General features: G+C 60.6%; 2 protein-coding genes across 6 annotated transcripts in view; one reads left to right on the top strand and one right to left on the bottom strand.

The window, feature by feature from the left end:
* The window catches only part of ABR (ABR activator of RhoGEF and GTPase), a 39,445-nt gene extending 20,813 nt beyond the window's left edge, over positions 1-18,632 (top strand). For 4 of the 5 annotated variants that reach the window (XM_049802567.1, XM_049802569.1, XM_049802568.1 and 1 more), the window contains 20 exons: positions 270-455; positions 1,257-1,364; positions 2,073-2,133; positions 4,064-4,116; positions 4,265-4,405; positions 4,747-4,868; positions 4,987-5,152; positions 5,286-5,408; positions 5,483-5,558; positions 5,699-5,803; positions 6,340-6,414; positions 6,561-6,658; positions 6,774-6,905; positions 14,538-14,597; positions 14,734-14,843; positions 15,109-15,248; positions 15,754-15,888; positions 16,176-16,281; positions 18,049-18,196; positions 18,354-18,632. In XM_049802567.1, coding sequence (XP_049658524.1) covers positions 270-455; positions 1,257-1,364; positions 2,073-2,133; positions 4,064-4,116; positions 4,265-4,405; positions 4,747-4,868; positions 4,987-5,152; positions 5,286-5,408; positions 5,483-5,558; positions 5,699-5,803; positions 6,340-6,414; positions 6,561-6,658; positions 6,774-6,905; positions 14,538-14,597; positions 14,734-14,843; positions 15,109-15,248; positions 15,754-15,888; positions 16,176-16,281; positions 18,049-18,196; positions 18,354-18,443 — 2,235 coding nt within the window. In that variant the 3' untranslated portion in view covers positions 18,444-18,632. Of the gene's footprint in view, positions 1-269; positions 456-1,256; positions 1,365-2,072; positions 2,134-4,063; positions 4,117-4,264; positions 4,406-4,746; positions 4,869-4,986; positions 5,153-5,285; positions 5,409-5,482; positions 5,559-5,698; positions 5,804-6,339; positions 6,415-6,560; positions 6,659-6,773; positions 6,906-9,834; positions 10,012-14,537; positions 14,598-14,733; positions 14,844-15,108; positions 15,249-15,753; positions 15,889-16,175; positions 16,282-18,048; positions 18,197-18,353 lie in introns of those variants that run through there. The other variant, XM_049802571.1, reaches the window with a different exon arrangement.
* Positions 18,633-20,821: 2,189 nt separating this feature from the next.
* Positions 20,822-25,760, bottom strand: TIMM22 (translocase of inner mitochondrial membrane 22). Its single transcript, XM_049802572.1, has 4 exons — positions 25,454-25,760; positions 24,801-24,997; positions 23,679-23,751; positions 20,822-22,565 (listed from the first exon to the last, which is right to left on the bottom strand). The coding sequence occupies exons 1-4, from the start codon at positions 25,674-25,676 to the stop codon at positions 22,489-22,491; spliced, it is 570 nt and encodes a 189-aa protein (XP_049658529.1). The 5' UTR covers positions 25,677-25,760; the 3' UTR covers positions 20,822-22,488.
* Between the last annotated feature and the right edge of the window lie 2,135 nt (positions 25,761-27,895).

The raw sequence follows: 27,895 nt of genomic DNA, 5'->3' as shown, positions 1-27,895 counted from the left end.
TTGCTCTGGCCCAGCTGCCCCCATCTCACCTCCCCCCGCTGCCAGTATGCCTGGTGGGGAGGTATTTATAGCCCCGCTTCCTCTTGTGGACTTGCTGGCCCTTGTGGCGGAGACGCTGTTGCACAACGTGGGGGTCACCGCTGCCACGGGGAAGTCTGCGGGGATGCACGGTCCTGGGCAGCCCTCGCTGCCGGCTCAGATCCCCCTTGTCCCCAGCGTTCCTCTCCCAGCCCTCGTCTCAAACACTCTCCCTTCTCCTCCTTCGGCAGCCTATGAAGCCACTGAAGGCCACGGCCACTACGTCGCAGCCTGTCCTCACCCTCCAGCAGATCGAGACGATTTTCTACAAGATCCAGGACATCTACGAGATCCACAAGGAGTTCTACGACAGCCTGTGCCCGAAGGTGCAGCAGTGGGACAGCAACGTCACCATGGGCCACCTCTTCCAGAAGCTGGTATGCACCTTTCCCGGGGCTTGCTCCGCTTGGAAGAGGAGGAGGGCCGGGGAGATGGAGCACGATGCTGTGGGGCTCGGCCCCACGGTGTGGCTCAGCTCACACCCTGCCACGTGCTCATCGGTGGCTCTGGGACTTGTCGCATCCCTCCCTGCAGCAGCCGCTGCTGCCCACCTGAGCCCTCCCATCCCGGCAGCCTCCGTGCCCCTCGCCGCAGCGGGGATGCCCGCAGCTGGTGGGTCAGCCGTGACGGGTTTTTGGCTGGAGTTGCACGGTGTGGCTTTACCGTGGCACTGGTGGGAGCCCAGGTGTGTGGGTGACCCTCTAGGGAGAGGCAGGAGGTTGCTGCCTCTTTGCTGCCTGTGGGTGCTACGGTGGTGGCTCCCCAGGGTCATGCTCCGGGTCCTGCCACTGCTTTGGACTTGGGATGGGAGCAGGAGATGTGCCCGTGGGTGCCGTGGCCATGCTGGGGAGGGGAGGAAGAGAGGGCAGGTCGAAGGGTGCCGAGAAGCGGCTGTAGCTTCAGCCTCCGCTGTCCAGGCGCTCGTTACCTCTCCGCTGGATTTTGGAGGTTTGTGGGGGCACAGGGCTGGGCAGGAGCCCCACCATCCTGCCCTGGGTGAGGGCTTTCTCTACGGAGCCAAGCGTGTGGCTCCCCAGCTGGCTATGGTCTGGTAGAGTGTCCTGCTGGGAGGGGACAGCTCTGGCCAGTGTCCCCTCACGCTGGCTGCCTGCCCCTCACGCTGCGGGGGGGCTTCCAGCATCCCGCTGGGTGCCCGGCTAAACCCCTGCTCCCCGCAGGCCAGCCAACTGGGGGTCTACAAGGCCTTTGTGGATAACTACAAAATCGCACTGGAGACGGCAGAGAAGTGCAGCCAGAGCAACTACCAGTTCCAGAAGATCTCGGAGGTAAGTTGGGTTGGGGGCTGTGCCGGGGGGGACAGGGCTGCCGTGGCCGGGCTGTCCCGGCACAGGGCAGAGAACGTCGACCGCATCTGCCCGGCGGAGATGCTCTCCGTGCCCTTGGGGACTGTCCCAGGGGCAGGGCCATCGGTGGTTGTGATGTCTGAGTATTGCAGGGGTTTGGCTCCCGCCTCGTGCAAGCTCAGGTGGCGTTCAGCCCTCGCTGCCGTCATTTCTGGGATGCCGGGGCAGCCTGTACCTGCTCGTCCCATCCAGGGAGTGTGGGTGCTGGGTGCTGGGCACCTGTGGCTCATCTCCTGCTGGCTACCTCTCCATGCCTGGCTCCCCTAGTAGAAACGAGGACCTCCGTGGCTGCAGCCTGGCTCCCCGCTCCCTCCAGCCCCTCCACAGCAGGGCTGTTCAGCTCGGTGGGACCAGTAACCTCCCCGGGCTGCTGTGGGTCCTGCTCCGGGGTGCCCCATGGGTCCACCGCGTCCTGACTGCTGGGCGCAACCAGAGCTGCTCCTGACCAAGCAGCGTCCCCACGTCCACCCCAGCACCCATGTGTCACCTTCAGTGTGGCCAGGCTGGGTCCAGGGGGAGATATCAGGGTGCAGGAAGGGTTGGGGGGGGACCCCATGACCTTGAACAGTGACCTTCCCCCCCCACCCCGGCCCCCCTGCGGGCTGCTCTGACGGGCCTTTCCCTCCCTAGGAGCTGAAGGTGAAGGGCCCCAAGGACTCGAAGGAGAGCCACACGTCCGTCACCATGGAGGGTACGGCGGGCGCGGGCGTGGGGAGGGGGACGCAGCCTTTTGTCTACGCGCGGGACTGGCGCGGATGAATTACCGAGCGGTTCCCGCGAGCGGAGCCCATTGTGTTGCCGTGTGCGGAGCCGGTGAGGAAGGGGGGGGGGGGGGACATGTAGCTCTTTAGGATGCCGGGGGCGTGCAGCAGCCCCCCACCCCCTGCCCACCCCCTCCTCCCCGCCCGCCGGCTGCGCCAAGAACCGTGCTGAGGGGCCGATGCCGTGCCGCAGCCGGGCTGAGCTGCTACGGGGCGGCAGAGATGGCTGCGTGGAGACGGGGCTGCCATGGAAATCCTCGTCGTCGTCCGGCTCTGCTGTAACTGCACCTACGGTGAGGCGAGGTGGGGTGGCTTTGAATTTGGGTGCCGATGGGGAGCGATGCTGCGGGGATGCTGGCTCGGGGCTGGCTGTCCTTGCTGGGGGCGTGGAAGCTGCATCGTGCTCTGCAGCCTGAAGTTGGGAGCGTCTTTGTTCCAGGCTCTATTGAATCATCTTGGCTCCGGCACATGGGGCCACGCGCTCGCCTTCGCCGCCGGGCAGGGGCTCGTGCCGGCGGTGGGACGGCGAGGGACCGGGGCGGGTGGGGGGGGGATCCCCTCTGCCTGGGCTGTGCCGCGGAGGATGGCGATGGGGAGCGGTCTCCGTTTGCTTGACGGAGGCTGGGAGCATCGTGGGGCTGGAACGCCCGTGTTTCTGTGGCTGGGGAGGAAAAGCTCCGGGCATCCCTGCCTGCTGGTGCCTGGCCCCATGCTGCCTGCGTGCGGCTTCCAGGCTGGCGGAACTGTACCGGCAAGGAGCCCAACGCTCCTTGCCTTGTGCCAGGACAGCCCCTCCCGGGGCTCCCCGGTGCTTTGCGTGTGCCCGTAGCGATGGCAGCAGGAGGGTCCATCCTCCCCATGGGTCTAGGGTGGGGGAAATGGGGGGAACACCCTGCCTGCCCCCTCCATTCCAGGGCTCTTGCTGGCTGCTGCAGGGGAGCGGGGCTCCAGTTTTACCCGCTGGCACGGAGTCGCGAGGGATGCAGCTTCTGGTTCAGGGTCCAGCCCTGCATTCTCGTCTCCTGAGCAGTGACCCCCTGTTCGCCAGGATGGGGGCCCCTCTTTCAGGAGCTGGCACCCCCCCCCCCCCGCCCCGGACGCAGCTTCACGTGCGCAGGCGGCTGCGGGGAGGGAAGACGGGGCAGCGGTTTTGGGACGATGCCTTGGCCCACGCGTTCTCTGTGGCTGGGGATTTTGCTACCGCTGGAGCAGCCTGGGTTTCTCTCGCAGCCAGGACTGGCTGGGGTGGGGGGATATGGGGTGGCAGAGCCCGGTGAGGGCAGGGCAGGGACAGGACCCGTCGCTGAGCCGAAAGGGAAACTGAAAAACCTGCCGGCTGCTGGGGGTGACGAGCAGCTTTTCCGCACCACAGCCACCGCACGGCAAGCTGGCGGTGCCAGTGCGTGCGCCGTGTCCGGGGAGGTCCTTTGCCCTGGAGGGGGGACGCGCTGGCACAGTCGTGGTGGGGACGTCCCGCGGTCAGGGCAGACCGATGTTCACGACGGCGTGTCTGGCTTTGCTCGCTGTGACCTGTGGCAGCAGAAGGGAGGAGGACATGGTGGTGGGATTGGTGTCCCCATTGTGCCCTGTCCCCTGGGGACAACTGGGCTCTGCCCTTGCTCCACACACCAGCCCAGCTCTGGTTTCTCCTGCTCTTGGCAGTAAGGTGGTGGTCCGGCTGTCACTGGCTCTGTGCAGAACGGAGCCCAGATGCTCGCCCAGGGCTCCATGAAGACCTGGGGGGGGGTCTCTGGGCATCTGGTCTCCCCTCCTTGCCCCCACGGGATGCGGTGCTGGCTCTCACGGGTGGGAGAGGGGCCGGGGTCCCGGCGGCTGCTGACGCCTCCTCTCTCCCCGCAGCGCTGCTGTACAAACCCATTGACCGGGTGACACGGAGCACCCTCGTCCTGCACGTGAGTGTGACGCCAGTCCTGGCACGGGGGGCTGTGGGGGGGGTCTGCCCCCATTGCTCTTGGGGACCTGCGGCCATGGGGAGAGCTGCTGGGGGGTCTCCGGGGTGGGTGCCACAGGGCCAGCTCACCCGCGCCTCTTCCCTTCCAGGACCTCCTCAAGCACACCCCGGCCGACCACCCCGACTACCCGCTGCTCCAGGACGCCCTCCGCATCTCCCAAAACTTCCTCTCCAGCATCAATGAGGACATCGATCCCCGGAGGACAGCGGTCACCACCCCCAAGGGGGAGGTGAGCCAGCGGGGCGGGCAGTGCCTGGGTGCAGGGTGAGGGCTGAGCCCTCTGCCAGCCCCTGGCTGGTGTTTCCACCCTGAGGAGCTCCATGGTGCTCGGTCGGGAGATGTAGGGTTTCCTCTAGACGCAGTTCTGCGTGCAAGTTTAGGGCTCTACCTGGTCCTTGCTGCTTGCTGGCACCCTGCCGAGCGTACGGGACTCAAACTAGCACCCAGAGGACATGGAGCTTCCCATGTACCTGGTGGCTGAGCCACGGAGAGGGACAGGAGCATCCGTCCCCTCCATTTTGTTGGCCTTTGCTCCCTGCCCGCTCTCACGCCAGCCCTGCTGCCCCGCAGACCCGGCAGCTTGTCAAGGATGGCTTCTTGGTGGAGCTGTCGGAGGGCTCGCGGAAGCTGCGGCACGTCTTCCTCTTCACCGACGTGCTGCTCTGTGCCAAGCTGAAGAAGACGGCCGTGGGGTAAGGAGGGTGCTGGACACGGGGGAAAAGTGTCACCATCCCCGCCATCCTCCAGTGGGTCAGGGGACGAGCCAGGGAGGGGGTCAGGCATTAATCGGTGCCCGTGCCCCGGCCGCAGGAAGCACCAGCAGTACGACTGCAAGTGGTACGTGCCCCTGGCCGACCTGGTGTTCCCCTCGCCGGAGGAGTCGGAGCACTGCCCGCAGGTCCACGTCATCCCTGACCACGAGCTGGAGGACATGAAGATGAAGATCTCGGCCATCAAGAGCGAGGTGCAGAAGGAGGTGAGAGGAGGGTCTGGGTGGTTGGGGACCGTGCGGAACCTGCTGCCGGGGTGGGTGCCTTCCTCTGGGTCAGGGATGGGACATGGGGGGCTGGGGGTGACTGCAAAAGCTCCTGTCTGCTCCCCACCTACAGAAAGCCAACAAGGGGCAGAGCCGGGCCATCGAGCGCCTCAAGAAGAAGATGTTTGAGAACGAATTCTGGCTGCTCCTCAACTCGCCCGCCATCCCTTTCCGCATCCACAACCGCAACGGGAAGGTGAGGAGGGTGGGCTGGGGGCCGGGCTCAGCCCTGCCTGTGCACAGCCTGGAGCATCGTCCTCTTTCTTCTAGAGCTACCTCTTCCTGCTGTCATCCGACTACGAGAGGTCCGAGTGGAGGGAGGCCATTCAGAAACTGCAGAAAAAAGGTATGTTTGGGGCTGCTGACGCCCTTTTGGGGCTCCTGGCCACCCCAGGAGGTCCTGCAGGATCACAGCCTGCTGTTCTCTGGTCCCCATGATGGGTGCTGGCTGCATCCCCCTGAAGCTCCTCTCATGTCCTCCCGCAGACCTCCAGGCCTTCGTCCTGAGCTCGGTGGAGCTGCAGGTGCTCACGGGATCCTGCTTCAAGCTACGCACCGTCCACAACATCCCGGTCACCAGCAATAAGGATGGTGAGTGTCCGCTGGGCTGGCGGGTCCCTCTTTGCCTCCGGATGATGCTGGGGAGGAGTCGTGTCCGTGTCCGTGTCCAGCAGTTCAGCTGGAGCGGGGTCCCTGCTTGGAGACCCTGGCTCTGCAGGGGGACAGCTACCCACCAGGTGGCACTACTGGAGCAGAATCGGGCTCCCAGGCAGAGCAATCCCAGCTGCAGCATGAGGCTGCTTTTGGGGTCTCTCCAGCACCCCCATGGGCTGGGCAGGACCAAGGTATCCCCAGGGTGAGACCCAGCCAGCCCTACTGGGAACTTCCCCCCAGGGCTGTCCAGCAGCAGGAAAGCTCGGGATGATCGGCAGCGGGGGATACGTGTCGTCTTCCAGGCCTTAGGGATGGCCCTCCGGGGGAGTTGGGGACATTGGGGTGTCACCGCAGGCACCTCTAGCACTCAGTATGGAAAAGCCTGCCTCGGGGACAGCCAGCCCGCACGCTGGCCCCGGGGCATAGGAGGTGGCAGCCGAGCCCTGACACAGCCTCTGCTCTCCCCGCCGCAGATGACGAGTCCCCCGGGCTCTACGGGTTCCTGCACGTCATCGTCCACTCCGCCAAGGGCTTCAAGCAGTCTGCCAGTAAGTGCTGGTGCCCACCCTTGCTCGGAGGGGCCGGCGTGTTCGGAAGAGCTGGGGTCCAGCACGTGGCCCCGCTCTGCCCGCAGTGGTTTCCCGGGAGCCGGTGGGGATGTTCTTTGGGCGCTGAGCGGTGTCTGCTCCCCCAGATCTCTACTGCACGCTGGAGGTGGACTCCTTCGGCTACTTTGTCAGCAAAGCCAAGACAAGGGTTTTCCGGGACACCACCGAGCCACAGTGGAATGAGGTGAGAGGAAGGTGGGATGCAGGAAGGGGACCGTACCTCCCCCTTTCCCTTCCAGCCCCAGTTTTGAAGCTGCTCTGGGGTCCTGGGGCTGAGCCACCCTCCCTCTGTGCCCCAGGAGTTTGAGATCGAACTGGAGGGTTCCCAGTCCCTGCGCATCCTCTGCTACGAGAAGTGCTACGATAAGACCAAGCTCAACAAGGACAACAATGAAATCGTGGACAAGATTATGGGCAAGGGGCAGATCCAGGTATGCGCTGGGGCTTTTGGGCATCTTCTTGCTCAACAGCGGACCTTTTGGGGCACCTGGGCTGGGAGGGTTGCCCTGGAGTGATGCCTGGGAGACGCCTGGCAGCGTGGACAGGCAGCTCCGCTTTTGGGAGCGGGGTACAGGGATTGTGGCTCAGGGTTGAAGGCAGGGAGGTGGGTAAGGCATCAGGCTGGTCCCGGGGCACGGTGGCTGCAGGAGAAGGTGGGACAAAATGAGAGAGGGTCCTGCGGAGGTGGCAAAGCCAGCGGTCACCCCCCCCAAGACGTGCGCTTCCATTCTGCCACCCCGGGCGGCTGTTGGGGAAGGGGGTTGGCACCCGCTCCAGGGAGGGCTCTGAGCGTGCAGCCCCTTGTGTGTCGTCCCCCCCCCAGCCATCCTGTCCCCCCTCTGCCACCATCTGCCTCCATCAGCCGCTGTTATGGCAACGGGGGTTTCCAGGGCAACGGCTGAGCCGCCTCTGATTGGCGATTGCCAGGCAGGGAGGATGAAGGCCTGGGCTGCCCTGAGATGCTCCCAGGTGAGAAGGACCAGGCAGATGGAGGTGGGGGGGAACAGGCAGCCCCCAGACCCCGCAGCCCTCCAGCACCCACCTTGGTCAGGCTGAGGGGTGGCCCAGGGCAGCGAGGATTGATTCGGAATGGGGGTCCCCCTGTGTTTTCCTGGTGGGGACCCCCCGTCTGGCTGCCTTCCCCGCTGTGCCGGGGACAGCATCGCGCCTGGGACGCAGCCCTTGACCCAAGGCCACTTCAAAGGGTCCGGCGTGGCTGCCCGCTCCGTGGGAAAGCGGCTGAGGGCAGGTCCTGGGGGAGCAGGGAGCAGCACGGAAATGCTGCTGGGAATGGGACGCTGCGGGGGAGACGGCACCACGCCGGGTGTAGGGTGGGAGACGGGGTGGGGGGGTGGGCTCCGCTTCGCCAGCGGCTTGTTCATACCCGAAATCACCCGTCTGTTGCCCTCTCCGCAGGGAAACGGCGGTGCGGGGGTGGCATTGGGCCAAGCGGAAGGGCCGGGGCAGGGAAGGGGCTCGATGCCCCGTGGGGATCAATCCAGCTGCACTCTCGGAAATAGCCTGGGTCAACAAACATGAGTCACGCTGGGAGACACGAGGGTCGGGACAGGGACAGCACAGCTTGTCCCTACTATGCAAAAGTCATGGGGGAAGAAAGGGAAAGAGAAGGAGGCCCTGGAGCTGCTTATCCCAAAGAGGACCTGGCTGGACGGAGCAGTGTCAGGGTTGAGGCCGTCCTGCCGTCACCCAGAGCCAAAGCTCGGCCCCTGCCCAGGGATTGGGGTGGGGTGGCAGGGCAGGGACGAGGCAGCAATGCTGGGGGGGGCTGTGGGTTGTGGCCAAGCCCCAGCGCTGCTCCTTTGCCCTCTGCCCTGAGCTGTTCAGGCAGAGATGCTGCCGCGGATGGTCCTTACCCCCAGCGTGTCCCTGGTTAGCGGCAGGAGTGGGAGACACGGAGCACTGGCATCGGCAGCTCGGCAAAGGCCCGTGGGGCTGCCAGGACGGCCGAACCTCCCCCCACAGCCGGCGCGGTGCCCGCTGCCCAGCTCTAATCTGATGGCCCAGGCACGTGGGTCAGCCACAAAAGCAGCTTAGCGGCATCACGGGCTGGCAGGAGCAGGTCAGCGTGCGAGGGGGATGCTGCAGCCCCTCTGTGGGGAGCAGTGGGGGCCTCCTTAGGCTGCAGAGCTGCCACGTGCAGGCGCCACGTCCCGCTGGCACAGAGGACGTGGCTGGGTCCGTGGAGGGGCTGGGGTTGGCAGCAGCCTCCTCTCGAGCATCCTGGCAATGAGCCCCGAGGGGTCTGCAGCATGGTGAGCGTCGGACCCCCACCCTGAGCCTGTCCCCGGCCAGAGGGTGGGCACCCTGTGCCCACGGTGCAGGGACAGCTCTGCTCCCAGTTGACATTAACCCTGTTTTGTTGTCGTTAACCCCATTTTGCGTGCAGTTTCCAAGGCTGGGACCTGCCGCGGTTGGGGTAGAGGTGCCTGGAGGGGGCTCCTTTCCCCGTGGGGGGCTCGTGTCCCTGGCGCTGCAAGGCTCAGCTTTGCTCTGAGCTGTCCCAGTCGCTCCCAGCAGCTGGGCTGTGTCCAGTGGGTGCTGGTGGGGGGGTTACTGGGTGCTGTGGCGGGGTGCCAGACAGATGCTGGGAGTGGGCAGAGCAGGCTGCGAGCTCTCGTTGCCCACATTGCAAAGGGGAGAGGCTGGATCTGGCCCCCATGGCCTGGGATGGGTGAAGGGGGTATGAAGGGGGTCTCAGGGTGATGGGGCAGGATGGAGCAGCCCCTTCCTCAGCCTCAATTCGATGCCTGGCTGGGGGGAGGCGGGGGGGGGGGGGGGGGAACGTGGCTGTTGAAATAGAGCCTTGTGTTGTCGTGGGCACGGTGCCTGCTGTACCCGCAGGGAAGAGCTGCCTGTCCGTCTGTCCCTGGGCTGGTGGAGGCTCTGGAAAGGGGGAGCGATTTGTGATGATGTCGGGGCTCCCCAGACCTTCCCGAGCGGTGGCAGGCGGCAGGGCGAGGGTTAAACGCGTGGGGACCGCCGGGGGGGGGGGGGGGGGGGGAGGAATGGGGGGGGCTGTCTTTGAGTCACTTCCTCGCAAGGGGAGGGAGGGAGGGAGGGAGGGAGGCTTTTTGGGGCTGCCGAGCTGCTTTTCGACAGCCTGGCTCCCACCCTGAAGATGAGCCCTGCTCGTTTTTCTCCCCACCGCCCCAACCGGGCTCCCCTCCCTGTCCCCCCCCACCCTGACCACCACTGATCTCCCACCCGGAGCAAAAAAGGATGCTGGTGCTTTCCTAACCTAGCCCAGCTCACCCCCCCACCCCCCACCCCCCCCCACTCAGGGTCCTCCCGACCCACTCTCATCTCCCGCCCCCCCCCCCCCAAATTCTCCCCCCCTTCCCCCGGAGCCCGAAGCGGTTCACAGCGATGATGGAGGTGCTGGTGCAGCCGGATGAGAGCCCCGGTCCTGTGGGTGAAGGGTCTGAGCGTGGCGTGGAGGAACCCGAGGGGAAACGACCCCCCAACACAGGCGCCCGTCTGTGGGGCAGGGTGCGCAGCAAGCTGCTCCGGCAGAAGGTGCTTTTCGGGGGGCTTGGGGGGCTTGGGGACACGGTGGTGGGCACCAAACGGGTTCTGGGACAGCTTCGTCGTGTCGCCGGGCTGTGGGGTGTGTGGTGGTTGTGGCTTTGCGTGTGTCTGTGTCTGGGGGGGGGTGTGTTTCTGATATGGGGGGGCCGTGGTGTTTGTGGGGAGAGGGTTGCGGGGTCGGCGCGCGGAGCGGGGAAGCTGTTGGGGTGGTTTGGAAACTCTTCGAAGCAGTTCGCAGCCTGCGGGGGGGGTTTGTTTCTCTCCTTTCCCTCTGCATGCTGGGGGGGCTGAGGTGTTTGCATTGGGGGGGGGGTCCCACAGAGGGAAGTTGGGGATCCCCCCTGCCCAGCCCTGGGGCTCACCCAGGACACAGTGATGCTTGTGGGCTAGCTGGGGCCAGGCTCCTGGGGTGCTGCAGCACCCAGTGCCTGCGTACCCCCTCTTGCATGGTTTGCAAGGACCCCCCCTTCCTAGCCCCCCCCCCCCCGCCCAGGTCCATCCAGGCTTCCCCCAGCTCCCAGCCATGTCGCAGCCCGTGCTGCCCGTCTTTGTGGGAGGACGGAGGGCAGGGGTGGGCAACGGAGGTGACAAGAGAGGGGGACAGCACCGTCGCAGGCTCTCCCAGAGCCCCCCGCGATCCCATGGGGGACTCTGAGGGGTTTCCCTCCGTGCGGTACCCCTGCGTGGGGAGCTGCTGGCTTGGGGCTCGGCTGTGACCGTGGGCAAGAGCTGCCTGGGCCCGTGGGGGTTTGGTTTGGCAGCAGTGGGGCCAAGGTTTGCTCGGCGACGGGGCTGCCGGCGCGGTGGCGGGGCTGCCTGTGACGCAGCGGCATTAACCTCGATTCTTTGCCGCCGCCGCTGCTCCCGCAGCGGGGATTAAGGGGCAACGAGGGCTATGCGGGGAGGCTGCTCCGGTGGCTGCTGCTAGCTGTTGCTGGGTCAAAACACTAAGGGGGTTTTGTTTCCCAGCCCCACATGTCCCCACCGTGGCTGGCGGCTGCTGACCGGGAGGCACTGGGGCTGCTGGGGCAGGATGTGGCCCCAGCGGTTCTGTGCGCGGTCCTGGCGTGCCGCGGGTATCTGCTGCTTCTCGGGTCGCTCTCAGACGGGGCTGTGAGTCGCCACTTTTTTTAGGGCTGTGCTTTGTCGCTGGCTGGCAGCGTTTGCTGGTGGGGGGGGTTGCTCTGTCCCCACGGCACGGAACCGCCGGTTCCTTGGGGAAGGAGCTGCTGGCATGGAGGTCTCGTGGGGGCATCTGCTTGCCGGAACCGGGAGAGCCGCGGGAGGCCAGGCTGAGATGTCCACGGGTGCTGCGCTGATGGGAAGCAACCCTTGTTGTAGCAGCTCCCCTAGGAACCCGCTCCGTAGGGTCATGGCAGAAGTGGCGTGGCTGGCTGAGCCATGAGTTTGCTCCCGATGGCTTCGCCCCAGGCTGATGGCTGGGTGACCTCATGGGCATGAGGCGCGAGGAGGGGATGTGCCCAGCCTGGCAGACCCTGCCCTGCTGTAGCATCCCGGTGCTCGGGGCCCTGGAAAGCCGCCATGGGGGTTTGGAGCCATCCCAACTCCTCACCTGGGTGCCCCAGGGACCTGGCGCTGCCTGGGTCCGTCTCGGGTGCCGCTGCCCGCGCAGGAGGTGTATCCGCCACGCGTGGCCTTGGAGGTGTCTTGAGGACAAAATCCCAGGATGTGGCCTTGTCCCCTCGAGTTCAGAGTCACCTTGTGCATGAGATGAGCAGCAGGCAGGGGCTGCGGGGGTAAGCACCAGCAGGACTTGGGGGTCCCTCTGCTGCCGGAGTCTCCCTAGGAAGCACAAAGCGCTGCGGGGCTGCCAGGATGCTCATCGCCTGCCACGCTGCTGCCTTTTCCTCCGCAACCAGGGGGCTTGTCCTGCGAGCAAACACCTTTGGGTAATTTGGGAAAACGGGATGATGGCACATCCCTGTGTCCGGGAGCAGAGCATGTTTCACCTCGCCGTGGATGAGAGCGGCGCCGCAGCGGATGCTGGCCTGGGCACAGCTACCACCGCTGCTGAGCATCCCCGAGATGCAGGAGGGAGCAGCCCGGAGAGGTGCTGGTGACCTGGCCGAGCAGTCTCCCTGGGCACGGGCCGGTGGTTGAAGCTGGCTGACCTGCCAAAGAGGAGCTGACATCTGGGACGGCAGCATGTCACTTGGGCCATCCTGCACGGCGCTGGCACAAGGGGCTGTTCCCCAGGGCTCCCAGGCCAGCAGTTCCCCACCGGTCCGGGACGTCCCCGTGTTGCGCTGGAGCGTGGTGGCTCCCTTCGGAGGAGAAGGAGATGGTGGTGGGAGCTGAGACGGGGTGTTTGCCAGCGCTTCGTGGGCAGGAGCTGCCTCTGGCTCTGTGGGTGGATGCTCCCGTCCGTCCTCCCACGCCTGGAGACGAAGCATTGGCGGTGGCTTTGCTTCCTGCGGGGAGCGGGCAGCGCGGCGGTGCTGCCTGCGGCGCGGGGTGCCGGCGGGCAGGGCTGGAGGAGCGCCGGGGCCAGGCCACAGCCGGTGCCCCACTGGTGTATGGGGACCTGCCCCAGCTGCTAGGGAGTTCAGGCCAGTGGTCCTGGCTGAACTAGCCCAAATTTGGAGCTGTGCCGGCTGCTGCGGGGCGCTGGATGGGGGACGATTCTGCCCAACTGGGGACAAGTGGCTGCGGGGAGGCGGCGTGCTCGGGGTAAGGTCTGCGGTGCTGGCGGCAGCCAACCTGGCTTTTATTAAAGCTTTCTTCAGAAACCCTGCTAAAGCCCTTCCAGATGTGAGCTGCCAGGGCCATCGGAGCCAGGGGGGACCCGGAGGGACGGGGATGGGGAAGGCGTATGTGGTGGTTGCAATTAAACTTGCACTGCAGAGCGGGGAGGCCCACAGCTCCCGATCCGGCTGGGGCACAAAGGGCTTCGCTGCCGCTGCCTGGGGCTCATAGGGTTGGATGCTGTCATGAGTGGGACCGGGCTGTGTGGGGAAAAGGGATGAAAACCCCACGGCACGGGTGGCGCGGGGCTGGCGTTGGTCGTGGTGGGTGCACGGCAGCGCTACGGAGTGGGGGAATCCGGTGCTGGCAGGGGGGACACGGGGGAATTGGAGCGGCAGGGCTGGGATTGGCGGTGGGCTGGCTGCAGCCTCGTGATCCTGGTGTCCAAATCTGCTGCAGGGCCCCATGGGAGCCCAGGGCAGCTGCAGCCTTCCTCCTCCTCCTCCTCCTCCTCCTCCTCCTCCTCCTGCTCCCCCCGCTGCTGTTCTCAGCAGCCGCAGGGCTGGCGGGGAGGAGGTGGCGTGGCGCTGGCCGGGCTCTCCCGTGGGCCAGGCTGGAGCGCCAGGGAAGGCTCCACGTCAGGAGCCATTCCCGGGCCGTGCTGGAGACCGCAGCACGTCAGGCCGTGCTGGAGACCGCAGAATTTCCCGTGGTGCTGCAGTCACCGAGGAGCTGCTCGGGCTTACCGTGGCACAGGGCTGGGTGTCAGGCGATGCCACAGCGCTGCGTCTATGCCGAGAACCAGGACAGCTCGATCCTGTCCTCGGGAACGTGGGGTCTTGGTGTGCAAGAAGGGACGTGACGGACTCCAGGGTCGTCCCCCCCTGCATCATGATATGTAGTGGCTTCACGGGCAGCCAGAGGCTGGGGCAGGGGAATGGCAGCTCTGTGGCCGGAGCAGAGGTTCCGGACATCTTTGTGCTCGCCTGGAGCATCTCTCAACCCAGCAGCTGTAGGAAACTCCCGTGTCCTTGAGGAGTGACCCCGCACGCTTGGCGCGAGCATTGCATGGCAGCCGCGTGCACGTGGCCCCGGGAGCCCCCACCAGTCCCTGCCAGCTCCCACATCCCGTCCCCTTCCCCGAGGGGACATTAGTGCTGGGCTCTGCCCCACTGCCCGCCCTGTGCATTACGGGGATCGATGGGGCTGGATCGATACCACCAGCTGGGGACCGAGAAGCCCCGAAAGGCAACTGCACCCGCCTCTGCCCAGCCCTGGGGCCCGGCGCCCGCCATGGCACGTGCCGGGGCCTTGGGAATGCCAGCACCTCGCCACGGCGGCTGGGTGCCGGGGCAGCATCACCAAGTCCCCCGCTAGCCCCAAAGCCAGAAATAGCAGAGCCCGTCATTCCCAGGGGTTATAAATAGCCTTGGCTATGGGGAGATGTTGTTTTTCTGCATGGAAAACGCTGCCCTAGTTCTGTTTCATCAATCTGCTGCCAGAAATAGTCCTAATTTCTTGGAAATTTCTTGCTTCTCGGGTGTGGGTTAAAGCACTGCCTAGCAGGAGCTTGGGGGGGGCCGGGGTGGGGAGGCTGAGCCCACCCGGCTTCAGGGCACGGCCAGAGGGACCCCAGACCTTCCCTCTCCATCCTTCTGGCATGGGCAGCACGGTGCCAGGGAAGAGCAGGTCCCGTGCCCAACACTGTCTGTGGGTCAGGGGGTTTCGGGGGCCACCAGGCTGGGGCAGCAGCGGGGCTGGCATGGGGCTGCATCCCCACGGAGCTCACGCACCATCTCTCCCCGCAGCTGGACCCTCAGGCCGTGCAGACGAAGAACTGGCACATGGATGTGATTGAGATGAACGGGGTAAGCAGGGCCACGGGGAAACACAGCCCCTCGCTTTGATTGTAGCCCCTTCCCCGGGGCTGTGCTGTGCTTTCGTGCGATACGGAGGTGATGGGGCAGGGCCGGGCTGCTGGGAGTCACCTCCTGTCTCCTGCAGATCAAGGTGGAGTTCTCCATGAAGTTCACAAGCAGAGACATGAGCCTGAAGAGGACCCCATCCAAAAAGCAGACTGGTGTCTTTGGGGTCAAAATCAGCGTCGTGACAAAGTACGTGCGGGGCTGGGGGGTGGGGTGGGGGGGCCGATCTGCTCCGGTCCCTGTGGTTGTGGGGTTGCACCATGTCCCCTTACTCCCACCAACACCGGAGAGTTCAGCTTTTGCTCTCTGCTGCGGTCTCGTCTGTTCCTTCGCCACCTCCATCCTTCCCACCTGGCATGTCCGTCCTGCCCGTGGACCCAGGGTTTGCAGGGCTGAGCTGGCTGCCGTAGGGTCCCTGGGGAATTTTTCCTTATGATTCTGCTTTCCGAGCCAGGCGCGAGCGCTCCAAGGTGCCTTACATCGTGCGCCAGTGCATCGAGGAGGTGGAGAAGAGGGGCATCGAAGAGGTCGGCATCTACAGGATCTCTGGCGTCGCCACTGACATCCAGGCGTTGAAAGCCGTCTTCGACGCAAGTGAGTGTCCTGGGAGACGGCCGCCCTTCGCGTCACGTTACCCTGGGAGGGTTCACAGGCACCGAGATGCCCCTGGTCCCCTGCCCTGCAAGCCCAGGGTCTGGTTGTTGCACTGCATGCGTGCAAAACGTGCCAGTGCGCCCAGGAAGGGGCTGGGGGAGAGAAGGAGGGTGTAGGTGGGAAAGCAAACGCCCAGAGGTCCCAGCCTTGTTTGTGCCTTGGTGTCTCTGAGCTGCCGCCGCGCCTGGCTGGCTCCTGGGAGACACTGAGTCAGGGCAACGTTGCAAATGGATTTGCAAATTGTTCCGCGTCCCATTGCCCAGCCAGGCGGGAACCGCTCAGCTCTTCCCAGCCCCATCCTGGCTAAACAGTGCTGTGGACCCGGCAGGTCTGTCCCTGCCCTCTAGCCGACAGCCTGGCCAGGCAGCTGGGGTGACGTGGGGGGGCTGAGACCCAGAGGGGAAGGAGGTGCAGGAGGCATCGCATGTGGGTGCTCTCTGGACAGATAACAAGGACATCCTGGTCATGCTGAGTGACATGGACATCAACGCCATCGCCGGCACGCTGAAGCTGTACTTCCGTGAGCTGCCTGAGCCCCTCCTCACTGACAGACTCTACCCCGCCTTCATGGAGGGGATCGGTAAGGGCTCGGGCATGGGGAAGGGATCGGTGCCCAAGCGTGGCTCTGGTTGGCATTGCCTGCTCCGGGATGGGAGACTCCCGAGGGTCCTTCCCAACTTAGCCTACTCGGTTCTGGCTGTCCTTGCCGGCTCGTGGTGCTGGTCCCCAGGGTGCAGGCAGAGCCCTGCGGGGCAGGGTCGGACGCTCATGCGCTGGCTGCCAGGAGGCATCTGGCCGTAGTGGGTCCTGCTGCTGCACAAGATGTCACCAGCCCCTGTCCTGAGGTCTCTCCCTCCTTGTCTCCAGCCCTCTCGGATCCTGCTGCCAAGGAGAACTGCATGATGCACCTTCTCCGCTCGCTGCCTGACCCCAACCTCATCACCTTCCTCTTCCTGCTGGAGCACTTGAAAAGGTAACGGCTCGGCTTGCGGCTCCCGGGGGGCTGCCCGGCAAGGGTGGGAGGTGCAGGATGGGTCTGTCTCCGCTTTTCCATCGGGATGGGATGCGAGCAGAGTTAGAGCCGCTGTCTGATTCCTGTGGTGCCTGTGCAGCCGCGGGCTGATTCCAAACTGGAGGCAGATGGTGCTGTGCTGGTGCAGAGCAGGGCTGCAGGCAGCAGCCAGGGCCAGCAACAGCAGCTCGGTGTCGGGCAGGCGGCAGAGTAGCCCTTTCCTCTCCCAGCCCCTCCAAGAGGGTGCAGCCCCAGGTGTGTCCCACCTGTCCTAACTCCCCGGGCTCCGGCGTTTTCGCCAGGGTCAGGCTGGGACCCGGCACGCCACGAGTCCCTTTGGCTGATGTCAGTGTTGGCTTCCCACGGCTCCTTTCTGCGGGCCCCATAGGATGCTGGAGGGATCCTGGAGGGATCCTGGAGCCGTTGTGCCCCACGGAGCAGCTCCCAGCACCTCAGGACCACCGACCACGGTGCCAGCAGGGATTTTGCAGCGCCCGGCCGTTGATGCGGGTCAGCTCTGTAGGGAGCACACGTCCTCTGGCAAGATGCAGCTTTTGGCTGCGGCAGCCGGTGTGCAGCTGGTTGGACGAGCTCTCTGCGGGGAGCGGCTGGCCTTGGTGCAGGACGGGGAAATCAGTCGGGAGCTGTGCGGCGTCCTCCTGAGCGGGAAAACTGAGTGCTGTGTCCCTTCCCACTAGTCCAGCAGTAGGTCCTGCAAAACAAGGTGCAATAATCCCTGTAACTTGTCTGCAGCGGGTGGCCAAAATCCAGAGAAGTCAGCTCCGCGGACATGTCCCAAAGCTGCAGGTGACGCCCCATGTCGCTCGTCCCGGGGCGAGTGCAGCAATGCGTGGTTTGCCAGGCTTTATCTTGGCGCAGATGAAGCCCATGCAAACCTGGGGGCGGACAGTTTTGGGGCTCTCTGGGGACCCGAAACCCATGGAGGGCGCGGGGCTGTGGGCAGGGCAGTGGTGCAGCACGCAGAGCCTGTCCAGAGCTAGCCACGAATTTGGGACCAGGGCTCATGGCTCATGTTACTTGCATCATGAAGCTTTTTTTTTTTCTTCTTCTTTTTTTTTTTTTTTTTTTTTTCCCCCCCTCTGGTTTGGCTAAAACCAAACAGAAAAAGTGATTGATGCTAGGGGGGTGGGGAAGGAAAAAAATCCATTTCCATCCTGAGAACTGGGCACAGCCAGTTCCCACATCTGCTCCCCTGGCCGGGGCTCAACCGTGCAGCCTGTGCCGGGGAGCGCAGCTGCCTCCTAACATGGCAATGTTGTGGTCCTGGTTCCCTCGACACAGGCTGGCTGGGGTCCCCGCAGGGTCGTTGGGGTAGGGAGCACTTTTTGGGGGGGGGGAGGGAGTGGGTGCAGGGAGGCACGAGCCGGTGCGGAGCTCCCTGTACCCTGCCAGGGTTTGGGAAGGGTGGAGGCCCCGCAGCACATAAGCAAGCAAGGGCTTGGTCGCTGCCACATCACACCCGGGGCTCCCGGCCAGGCCCGGCGGCTCCGGCGGAGGCCGTGAAGGGGGCAGAGCTCCCTGCCCTGCACCTGGCTTTACCGGCGGCCGTGACGGGCAACGGCAAGCCGAAGGTACCCTGCCAGGGCTGGGAGCTGGGAGAAGGGAGACCAGCGCTCGCCCCACTACCCTCACCATCACCCCATGGTTGCCCCGTTCCGGGAGAACAGCGTTAGGGGCTCACGTTCCCTCTCTGCCCGTACCCCGCAGGGTAGCTGAAAAGGAGCCTATCAACAAAATGTCTCTCCACAACCTGGCCACGGTCTTCGGGCCAACACTGCTGAGACCCTCGGAGGGGGAGAGCAAGGCACATCTCACCCTGGCCTCCGACATCTGGTCCCACGACGTGATGGCCCAGGTAAGAAGGCGTCCTGGCAGTGTGGGGAGCGGAGGGGTTTACCTGCCTCTCTGGGTAGGTTTGTAGCTCTTTGCTGGATGTGGCTGCACAGGGCCAAGCTGGGAGGTGACAGCTCTGCCCCTTTCAGGCCTAACACCCCCCCATTTGCTCGCTACAGGTCCAGGTCCTTCTCTACTACCTGCAGCATCCTCCCATCTCCTTCACTGAGCTGAAACGCAACACACTTTACTTCTCCACGGACGTGTAGCCTGCAGGGAGAAGGCACCAGCTGCAAACACTCCCAGCTCCCTGCTGGGGGACACGGACTGGATCGCAGCCCCCCAGGGAGACCAGCCCGGACCCAGGACGGTGCCGCCTGCAGCTCCTGTACAATCGCGTACCAGTGGCCCGGTCCTACCCCAGGCGCCGTGCCTCTCTGTAAAGTAGTCGTGTCTTATGTCCCTTCTTGTGTTCAAGAATTGTTTTTATGTATATTTGTTCAACGGAAGAGGTAGTGACTGACAAGGGCTGTGGACACAGGCTTCCCCCTTGGCTAGTTTTCTCCTGGACTCCTTTCTGCCTGCTCGCCTCTACCAGGCGCCCCTCGTCTCGCCCAGCTCGAAGCCTGCAGCGTCCCACGAGTGCCTGTTTCGCTGCCCAGCTCCCCTTGCCCCATGCCTGCATGTGCAGCACCGGCTTGCTTCAGAGGCTGGGAGCTCACGGGCTTCCCTCCCCGGTGACGGTGATGACCAGCTCTGCTTTGGCTTGCTGCCTGCGCAAACGTTGGACCCCGCGCCTGGATCCTGCTCTGGCCCGAGCAAACCTGCGACCACGAGAGCAGAGGAGCGGGGTGCTGCTTCCTCCTCGCCACGTCTCTTCTGGGTGCTATCAGGCCAGTCCCCTCTACAGCCCTTATCCTGCGCTTTGCCTGTGTGCGTGTAGCGTGGCGGTTACTTCCCTCGCTGTATCTCGCCTCCAAGTAGCGTTTTGGGTAACCCGTCACACAAGGCTGGAGCGAGAGGTGCTGTGCTGGTCTCGGTCCACGGCCAGCCGGGCAGGTCTGCTTCCTCCGCCACAGGCTGACCCCAGGGCAGTGCTCTGGCACTGACGGCGGTCCCATCAGGGCACGTGGATCCCAGTTTCCCCAACAAGCCCTGGCGGGGCGGGGAACAGGGTCCCTGCCGATGCCGTACACCCGTATCTCTGCCGCAGCGAGGCGCGCGCGCCCCTGCCAGCCCACCACTGCCACAAAGACTGCCGACACTGGCTGTGCCCCGTGGCAGAGCCTGCCGGGGCACCAGCGTTCCTGACGTGGCCACGAGAATGGGGAGGTTTTTGTTTCCCTCCTTGGCCTTCCCCACTGCCCTGGGCAAATGGCAGCACATGGCCCTGCCAGAGGCAAGTGCTCTGCGGCAGCTGGACAGTCACCCAGCCTGGAAACCAGCGCAGAGGGACAGGAGGAGGAAAGCCTTCGTGGCCCTCACTACTGAAGGCAGAAGTGCTTCATTTTCTCTTTCTCACAAAGCAGTTGCTGCTGGGTTAGCCGTGTCCAGCCAGCTCAGGTCCATTTTAGTTAGTGGCTCCAGTTCTTGACCCCCAGGCTGATGGCTGGAGTTGTCATGCCATGTCCCAGGGCAGGACAGCCACGTGTCCGTGCTCGCTGCCAGGCTGTGCTCCGGCTGCCCGAGTGCCTGGCTCCCAGTATGTCCCCCACCTTCCCACACTCACAGGTAGGTACTGGTACCTGTTGGGACACAAAACCTTTCGCTCTGTGAGCCGAGTCCGTGTCCTTGTGGGAAAGCTCCCCCTCCCCGATTGCGTTGGCCCCGTGCTCTCCTGTGCCAAATGGAGATGGATGAGAAGTGACCAAGCGTATCCCTGCTAGCAGCAGCGTTGCCTTTACCCTCCTGACTAACAGACTGTTCCAGGTAGAGCCCGGCCGCCTGCCACTGATGCACCAGGTATGTCCAAAGCCCACCTCCCCGGGGAAGGCAGCACTTGCCGGCCCCGCACCAGCAAAGCGACTAAAGGAGGGGAGGTCTTTCAGTCCCCCTCCAAAGGGCTCACACTCCAGACCCTGCTCCTCTTGACTACCAGCTAAACAGAAGGGAAACAGCATTGCAGAAAAGAACCAGGCGTCTGTCTTGGCCCTGGACCCAGTAAGGAGGCCGAGTTTTAGATCTGACTGCACAATGGATCCCTGTGTGTGTCTGATTTGTTACATGTGTCCAAGTCTCTGTCCACGATACTGTCATTCCAGATGGAGACTCTGTACAGCCAAATTCCCCCCCGCGCGACAGTGGCTGGAGGCCCGGTCCACACAGCCCTGGCACAACAGGCTGCGGCCGTCCCCATGACTGGCTTTTGCTTGTCCCTACAGGAAGGAAGAGGGGGGGTGGACTCTTGCAGCTACAGGTAGAATAGAACTGTTAATTAATATTTGACTTTCAAAAGTTGTTAAGGATATATTTTTGTTTGTGTTCTGTTTCAATTTCTGTAGATTATAAACTTTAAATGGCTGTAAACCATGTGAGGAGAAAAAAAAATGTTAATAAAAATGCAAAGCCCCAACATTTGCACAAAAGGAGCCCTGTGGTGTTGCTGTTTGCACTAACTGATCACCTTGGCATCACAGCTTCTCTTTCAGTTGTGGAAATCTTGCTAGTTGCACTTCAAGCCAGCGGTATAAGCACAGGCATTGTGCCAGGCAATCTTTTAAGAGACATCTTATGGTTTGGGCTACATCCTTGCATTTCAGTACATTCTGGAGGAAAAAACCTGGACTGTCTGGAGCCAGCCTGTTTAATCAGCCCAGAGTTACTCAAGCTTAAAATTCAGCTGACTTGCACAGCTTCTGGCCTGAGGATACTGAACAGGCACAGCAAGGGACATCAGGCAATCTGGAAACCTCATCTGATAGATCACATGGTGCTGTCTCCCCACTTCTTTCCCTGTGGGAATGAGAGACAGCACGCCTCCAAACTGACCACTGACCACTGTATCTGCCAATCTACCCTGCTAGTATTGCTCTTCCAGGTAAGCAAGTGCTGTCGCTATTCTGGGATGTCAAACCGTGGATGCAAAGGAGAAGTGGCTGGGAGAACCCTTACTAGGCTTGTGCACTGAATCTGAAATCCCACTGCCTCAAAAAGATGAGGGTGGGTGTTTGCCCTTGCGGAGTGGCTCAATGGAGGTTAAAATCAACCTAAACTATTCAGAGTATAAAAATGAACCCCTGAGGTCTGAGAACAGAGCTGGGTTAGAAGAGCAAGAGGGCTAATATGAACGCAAATCAAAAAGGCAGCAGCTCCTTGAGCTAATGAACAGATGTTGACTTCAGTACCAACATTCTGCACTTCACTTCCCCCAGTGTAACACTGGGGCACTCAGAGGTGGTACAGGGATGTACGTGGTGGGAAACAGACTGTGTGCTAAGTGAATGCCCAGTTAATCTGTCTAACAGTGGTTTATTCTCACAACTTTGCTTTCTAGTCTCACTATCAAACTGCTGGAACTAATGGTGTGAGCCTGTTGCAGTTAAAGCAGTAGCAAGATTACTTGTACTCCCACAGTGAGGTTAAATCAGGCTAGCCAAGTGGCTACAGGGAATTATACTTCTGCAACAACCTCTTTTTTTCCCCTTAAACTGTTTTGTTCATCTGCCAGTAACCACGCGGTTCTAAGGCTAAGGATTCCTTTTTGCTTTTCCCTTTAAGACATGGTAAAGAAATCTGGCTCTCATCTCTGTACTCGAAATAAGACAAGTTGTACAGATGGTGGTTTGTCTTCAGCTGGTATTTTAAGAAAAGCCTGGAACAAACTTATTTCTCCACAGGATCTTACCTCTCCTCAACCGAGTAGCAAGCTGCAAACTGGTAACTGTTAAAACACTTGCAGAACGTTCAAATACATGATAACCTAAATCACTGCCTTTCTTTTCGAAGATAGTCCTCCTGCCTCTTTTGATGCTAGCAGCAGACTTAATCAAAGTCAGACCCAAAGGATTGAAAAAGCTCAGAGTCCAGGCTTGTTTCCTGGAAACTGACAGTCAGCTGATCCGTCCTGGAGATACTGCTCACTGCGCCTGGCTCCATCCTCACATACTCCCGCAAGTCTGCCTGAAGCAGCACGCCAGGGCTCAGAGCCAGATAATTGTTAGTCATTCAGGAAAAGCGGCCAACACCATCCAGCTTGCGCTGATCTGGACTCCAGAGGCAGTGGAAAGGTAAGCCTGATGGTTCTTCTGCCGTGATGCAGGCTCTTAGCAGCAGCACTGGAACAAAAGGGAAACTTGCTCCCAAGGGATCCCACTGTTACCGTAGATAGTGATCAATTGCAGCGGAGAAAGCAGCAAATCCACCACAGCCAATAACCCCTGCCTTCAAACCAGCTGCAATGCAAAAGGGTGGGAAAGAATGAGACAAAATAGGAAAAATATTTTTCTTCCCAGTAACTAGCTTACGCTGTGCTGGCTTGAAGAGCTTAACACCTGCAGGAACCTGGTGATCCGCTACCAGGGAACACTGGCACTACCACTGCCCAAGGTGAGGGGGGAACCTGGCACACACTGGACTTAATTAAAACTACCACGGCTGGACTAGCACGGCACGCTGTCTGGGCGCTGTGTTGCTAAGTCTCCCCCCAAAGGATAGAAGAGAAAATGCCAGTGGCCATTGCTGATTGAGGTGCGCTCTGATCTGAGCGCTGCCAGTGGCTTTGCTGTTGGACTAGGGAGGGATGAGAAGAGCAGCTACTGCTTTGAAAGCTCTAAGAGGATTAGGTCCAGGACACACACAACTTAACAAGCTCAATTAGAAGCACTTTCAGGAGCACTTCCTTTTATTTTATGCTCTGTGGACAAGGTTTTTTTCTTAAGGAGAGGTGAGAGAAGTTTGATATTTCTGATGAGCAGAGCAGCTCTCTTCCTACTTGGGGCTTTTCTCCAGATATTGTTAGCACTCAAGGCTTCGCGAAGTCCCCACTAGTGCCTGCCGGCCTAAAATCCCAGTGCTCCTGCTCTTTTACAGCTAAATAGAATTGTCTGTTTGAGTTGATATGTGAGAAAGGAGGAAAGCATTTTACACACTGTGCAAATTAACAGAGTTACTGCCAGTGAAATAGTACATATAAGCAGAGCTCTGTTAACACAAGAGCTGTAGCTTCAGAGAATTGCTCAGTATGTGTTTTTGGCTCCCTTCCCACAGCACCACAGAAGACTGTGGATAGCTAACACCATCTCCTGATTTTTCTTTCAAGTCAATTCTGTTAATTTTCCTCCAATCCCACTGTCCTGTATGACCAAGCCTTCCCTACCCACACATCTCTTTCAAGCTGACAGGAAAGCGATAGAGCAGTTCTGCCAGTCCAGAGTACACTCTCATGTTGACATCACCGTAACCCCATGCAAAGAGATTTGTAGCGTGTGTTCCGTTAAAAACACCGCATGCTGCGTAACCAAATTAGAGTCCTATCACAGAAATAGTTCATAGCAGGCTCTACCAACCTCTGAAGCCGATTGCTCCTCCTGTGATGCAGCCGCTGATAACACTATTCTTCCAGTCTGACTTGCCACGATACTGTGGAATTAAAAGTCAGAATCAACAAGTAAATACGGAATAAACACTCAGTATCTGTACTAATACCAAGAAAGATTAAATGACCTTCCAGCCCCTTCTCAGCTGAGGATGTTCTTCCCTCTATTCTCAGCAGATGGCCCCCTGCACTCTCAAACAGCAGACTTGCAGGGCCAGAAAAGGAAGGAAGGGGTCACCGACAGAGGTAAGACAAATCCATATGGTGCAATGCAGTGCTACGGCAAAGATTCTCAGGTGAGCCGATACAGCCCCCAGAACACACCACTCTGCACTGGCACCAGCTCAGAGATTTTAAAGGCACTATAACTACAGGAGCACAACACTGAGCCTGGCCATGCACCCTGGTTCTCAGCACAGGTGAGAGCCAGAGCACGCTGCTCACAAAGATGTACTATTTCCACAGCCAGAGCACGCTAGTTTTCACCAGTGCAGAGATCTCTTTGTTCTGCTCCATTGTGCAAGCAGATACACTTTTCTCCTACATGAGTTAAGAAATAATTGTGTCTTTCATTTAAAAGGCAGTACTCAAAATTCATAACAGGCTAATTTTCCTATTTAAAAAAATGGATGATAGAGTTACCACTGAGCTGCACAAGGTCACTACTTGCTGTAGGGACAAGAAGAAAATAGGCTTGTTACTTAAGAACTTTCATCAAAGGATCCCTTTCTGCATATGGAATTTTGAGAGGCTCAAAGTACTGTGTTGCAACTTGCAGTTTGATGTCTTAAAGTAACAACAAATACTCATAGCTAGGGTTTTAAAAAGTAACGCCTATACTTGCAAATACATTCAGGACCTACCTGAACTGAAAAGGACTTCGCTAACGCATGCTCCTCTGCTCACTCTGTCAGACAACAGCGGTTCTGGAGACAGGTCTCAAAGCTGAAAAGCTTTGATGGCCAAGAAACAAAACAAACTTGCCTGCTCCCTTGGCCTATTACACAGGGTATATACATACTTATTTGAATCTAGTAAAAGAGATTAAGTGTACAAGAAAACATTTCTTAATGCTTAAGAAGTTATTACTCACAGATTCTACCACACATTCTGTGCAGGAGAACATGGCGCCCACAATGGCAAAGTTCTTTGCGTAGGATATGCCTCGCTGCCCCATATCTTTGAGGACCTCTTTTGCGGTTGGCGTGCGATATGGATCCTTGGGATCAAACCCAACGTTGGTGTCGATGCCGGCTGTGAAGACGCCAAATGCGCCTCCCAGAACAAATCCTGTAAAAGACAAACAGCATAAAATGAACCTCGGCTGGATTCGAGCAGCACCTTGCCCACAGGCACCAAACCACCTCCGCTCCCCACTGTCTGTCAACGCTGCAGCGTGAAAGGGGCCACTGCAAGAGCACAAACGGCCTGGCCCTTGATACCACAGACGCCGGCGCCGATCACCCTCCTTGCCGACAGCCTATGCTGCGCTGAGGAAAGGCTGTGAGCACGTCTATCCTTTGCAAGGAAGGCAGACTGACAGAGGACCCTCCCTGGGACCTGTGACAGACACTGGAGGAGGCTTAGAGGGAGGAAAATTAAACACGGGGGGCCCTGTGCTGCAGCCTCTTCCCCCCCCCCCCCCCCCCCCAAACCGCTCCCACAGCTGGCTGCCCCGACCACCGCTCCCCCTCACCGCCCCGTCCCTCCAGCCCTCCCCCGGCTCCCTCAGCGCCCCCGCCGCACCTCCCACGCAGGCCAGCGCCGCTTTGAAGGCGCAGCTCTCCATGGCCCGCTCCACCATCTTCTGCTCCTCGCTCTTGGGCGGGCTGGGGATGCCGCCGAGGGCGGCGGGGTCCCAAGCGCGAGGCCGCCGCTGCTCGCCCACCAGGTGCTGCAGCAACAGGCTGTACTGCAGCGGGGGAGGCTCCGGGCCACCCGGAGCGGAAGGCGGCGGCACTGCCGCCATCACCGGCCTCGGACACCCGCCACCGGCCCGGCACCGCGTCCCGGCCCACCCGAGGCGCCGGGAACGCGGCTCCCGGCAGCCGTGGCGGCGCGCGGGAGCCCACGGGAGCTGTAGTTCCGCCGAGGCGAGGCGCCGGCCGCTCTCCCCTCCCCTGCGACTACGCATCCCAGCGTGCCCCGCGGCAGCGCCTTCACAGAGAACTACAACTCCCGGCAGGCTCCGCGGCGCGACCGGGCTAGGCGAGCGGCGCGGCTTCTGACGGGATTGGCAGTCCCTTGGGACGGAGGGGGACTACATTACCCGGCGTGCTGCGCGCCAGCCCCCTGGCGGCCGTTGGGGCCGCTGCAGGTGAGGTGAGGGCTCCGGCTCCTGGAGCATCTTCGAGAGCGGCGGCGGCGGCGGCAGCAGGTGAGCGCGGCTCGGGCTCCGGCTCCGGCTCCGGTTCCGGCTGGGGCAGGCCGGCGGCCTCGCCCGAGGCAGCCCCGGGGCTGGGGCGGGGAGGGCTGAGGTGCCGCAGTGCGGGACGGAGTCCCTGTGCCCTGGCTGAGGTGCGGGGAGGGGGCGGCAAGCTCCTGAGGTACCGGCGGCGTCGTGCGCCGTCCTCCCGCCGTTTCCCCCTGACTGACTGGTGTCTGGGGGGGGGGGGGCAACAGGTCCCGCGGTGGGGACGGGCGGTTGCAGCCTCTCCGCCGTCCCTCGAGCGGCCGGGGCGAGGGCAGCGGACCCCCGCGGGGTGGGCGCCGGTGCCGGTGCGGAGACCGACTCCCCCCGAAGCCCCTGCCCCACGGCGGGGTGGTTCAGCGCCGTGGTGTACCTGAGGAGCTGCCGGCTGGACGTGTGGGGGAGGTCGGAGCGCGGGAAGCTGCGGTTTGCCCCGGCGGCCGTCAAGCGTCGTCTGAGGTGAGAGCTCATGGCACCTCAGCGTACGAGCTCCTTGGCCTGAGCTCAGGAAAGGTGTCTTTGCTCTTCCATGTTTTCCACAGGCTAGGTGAAAATGCTGGAGTGTCAGGCCACCGCCGGTAGCTTTTCTGAGGAAACCCTGGCCGCCTCTGGCGTAGAGTGGCAGTTTCACTTCAGGACCTGTGTCTATCTCAGAAGGGCTTGGAGAGTAACCAAAATCTGTCTTTCTGTCACAAAATGCAAACTTAACTCATGTTAAATCATATAGAAACCTTTGCTCTTAGAAGCTTGTTCTCTTTGGTAATGGGGTGAGAAATGGTGCTTTTTACCCCCCCCCCCCTTTTTTTTTAACCTTTTTTTTTAACCTTTTTTTTTAACCTTTTTTTTTAACCTTTTTTTTTAACCTTTTTTTTTAACCTTTTTTTTTAACCTTTTTTTTTAACCTTTTTTTTTTACCTTTTTTTTTTACCTTTTTTTTTTACCTTTTTTTTTTACCTTTTTTTTTAACCTTTTTTTTTAACCTTTTTTTTTTTTTAAGCAAGGTGCTGTGACCATTAAAAATCTTTTACTGCTTTGCTTGTGTTGCATTTTGCTTAGCCTGTTTTACTCTCTTGTTCTGGTGGACTAGAACAGCTTTCTGTTCAGCTCGGCACAAGTGAAGATAGGTATGCCTTAAAAATAGCTTTCTTGACTTTTTTTTATTAAATAAAATATTTCTCTATTTTAATGTTAAAATTACCCATAGGTTTTTAAACACCTGAGAAATATCTGGGATGGTTTCAACAGGATGCTTCGAAGTAGTGTATTTCAATAATTGAAATTTAAAAAGACTTAATAATTATTTTTAAACAATGCATTAAATATGAAATCTTCCTGATACCCTGAAACAAAACTCTTTAGAGATCCTGAAGTAATCTGTTTTCTTCCTTTTTTTATCCTTTGCACTTTGTCTTGCTTATGTCTTATTTTAGGACTGGATAGGTAGGTTGAAATAACAATTTAAATTGATGGTTTTACCAAGTGAAATATTTCATTATACGAAGTTCGTTTTCAACAACTTTCCTCTTAAATTCCACTGCCCTCTACTGGCTGGACCAGTAAGGTCCACCTGCCCAGTGCTCTTCCCTCTCCGCTGTTTTTTACTCCTTTGTTGGTTATCTATCTTTTTTTTTTTTTTTTTTTTTTTTTTAAAGGTCAGAAACTTGAAAAGTGTGCAGTTAAAATCTACTAAAACAGTGTCTTTACAAGGTAGAGAAGGTTGCTGGCAGGATGATCTCCCTAAGGAGCCCTGAACTTTAGATTTCAATCTTCTCCTTGAT

Source organism: Accipiter gentilis, chromosome 6 (assembly GCF_929443795.1).
Source record: "Accipiter gentilis chromosome 6, bAccGen1.1, whole genome shotgun sequence".
Lineage (NCBI taxonomy): Eukaryota > Metazoa > Chordata > Aves > Accipitriformes > Accipitridae > Astur > Astur gentilis.
This window is presented reverse-complemented; position numbering and strand designations above follow the sequence as displayed.

What these genes read in the sequence shown, in the direction of transcription:
- TIMM22 (XM_049802572.1), bottom strand. Translation starts at nt 25,676, where the DNA reads ATGGCGGCAGTGCCGCCGCCTTCCGCTCCGGGTGGCCCGGAGCCTCCC. An exon ending in GGCGCTGGCCTGCGTGGGAG is followed by an intron (nt 24,998 to 25,453) that starts GTGCGGCGGGGG and finishes TGTCTTTTACAG; the next exon opens with GATTTGTTCTGGGAGGCGCA. An exon ending in CAGAATGTGTGGTAGAATCT is followed by an intron (nt 23,752 to 24,800) that starts GTGAGTAATAAC and finishes TTAATTCCACAG; the next exon opens with TATCGTGGCAAGTCAGACTG.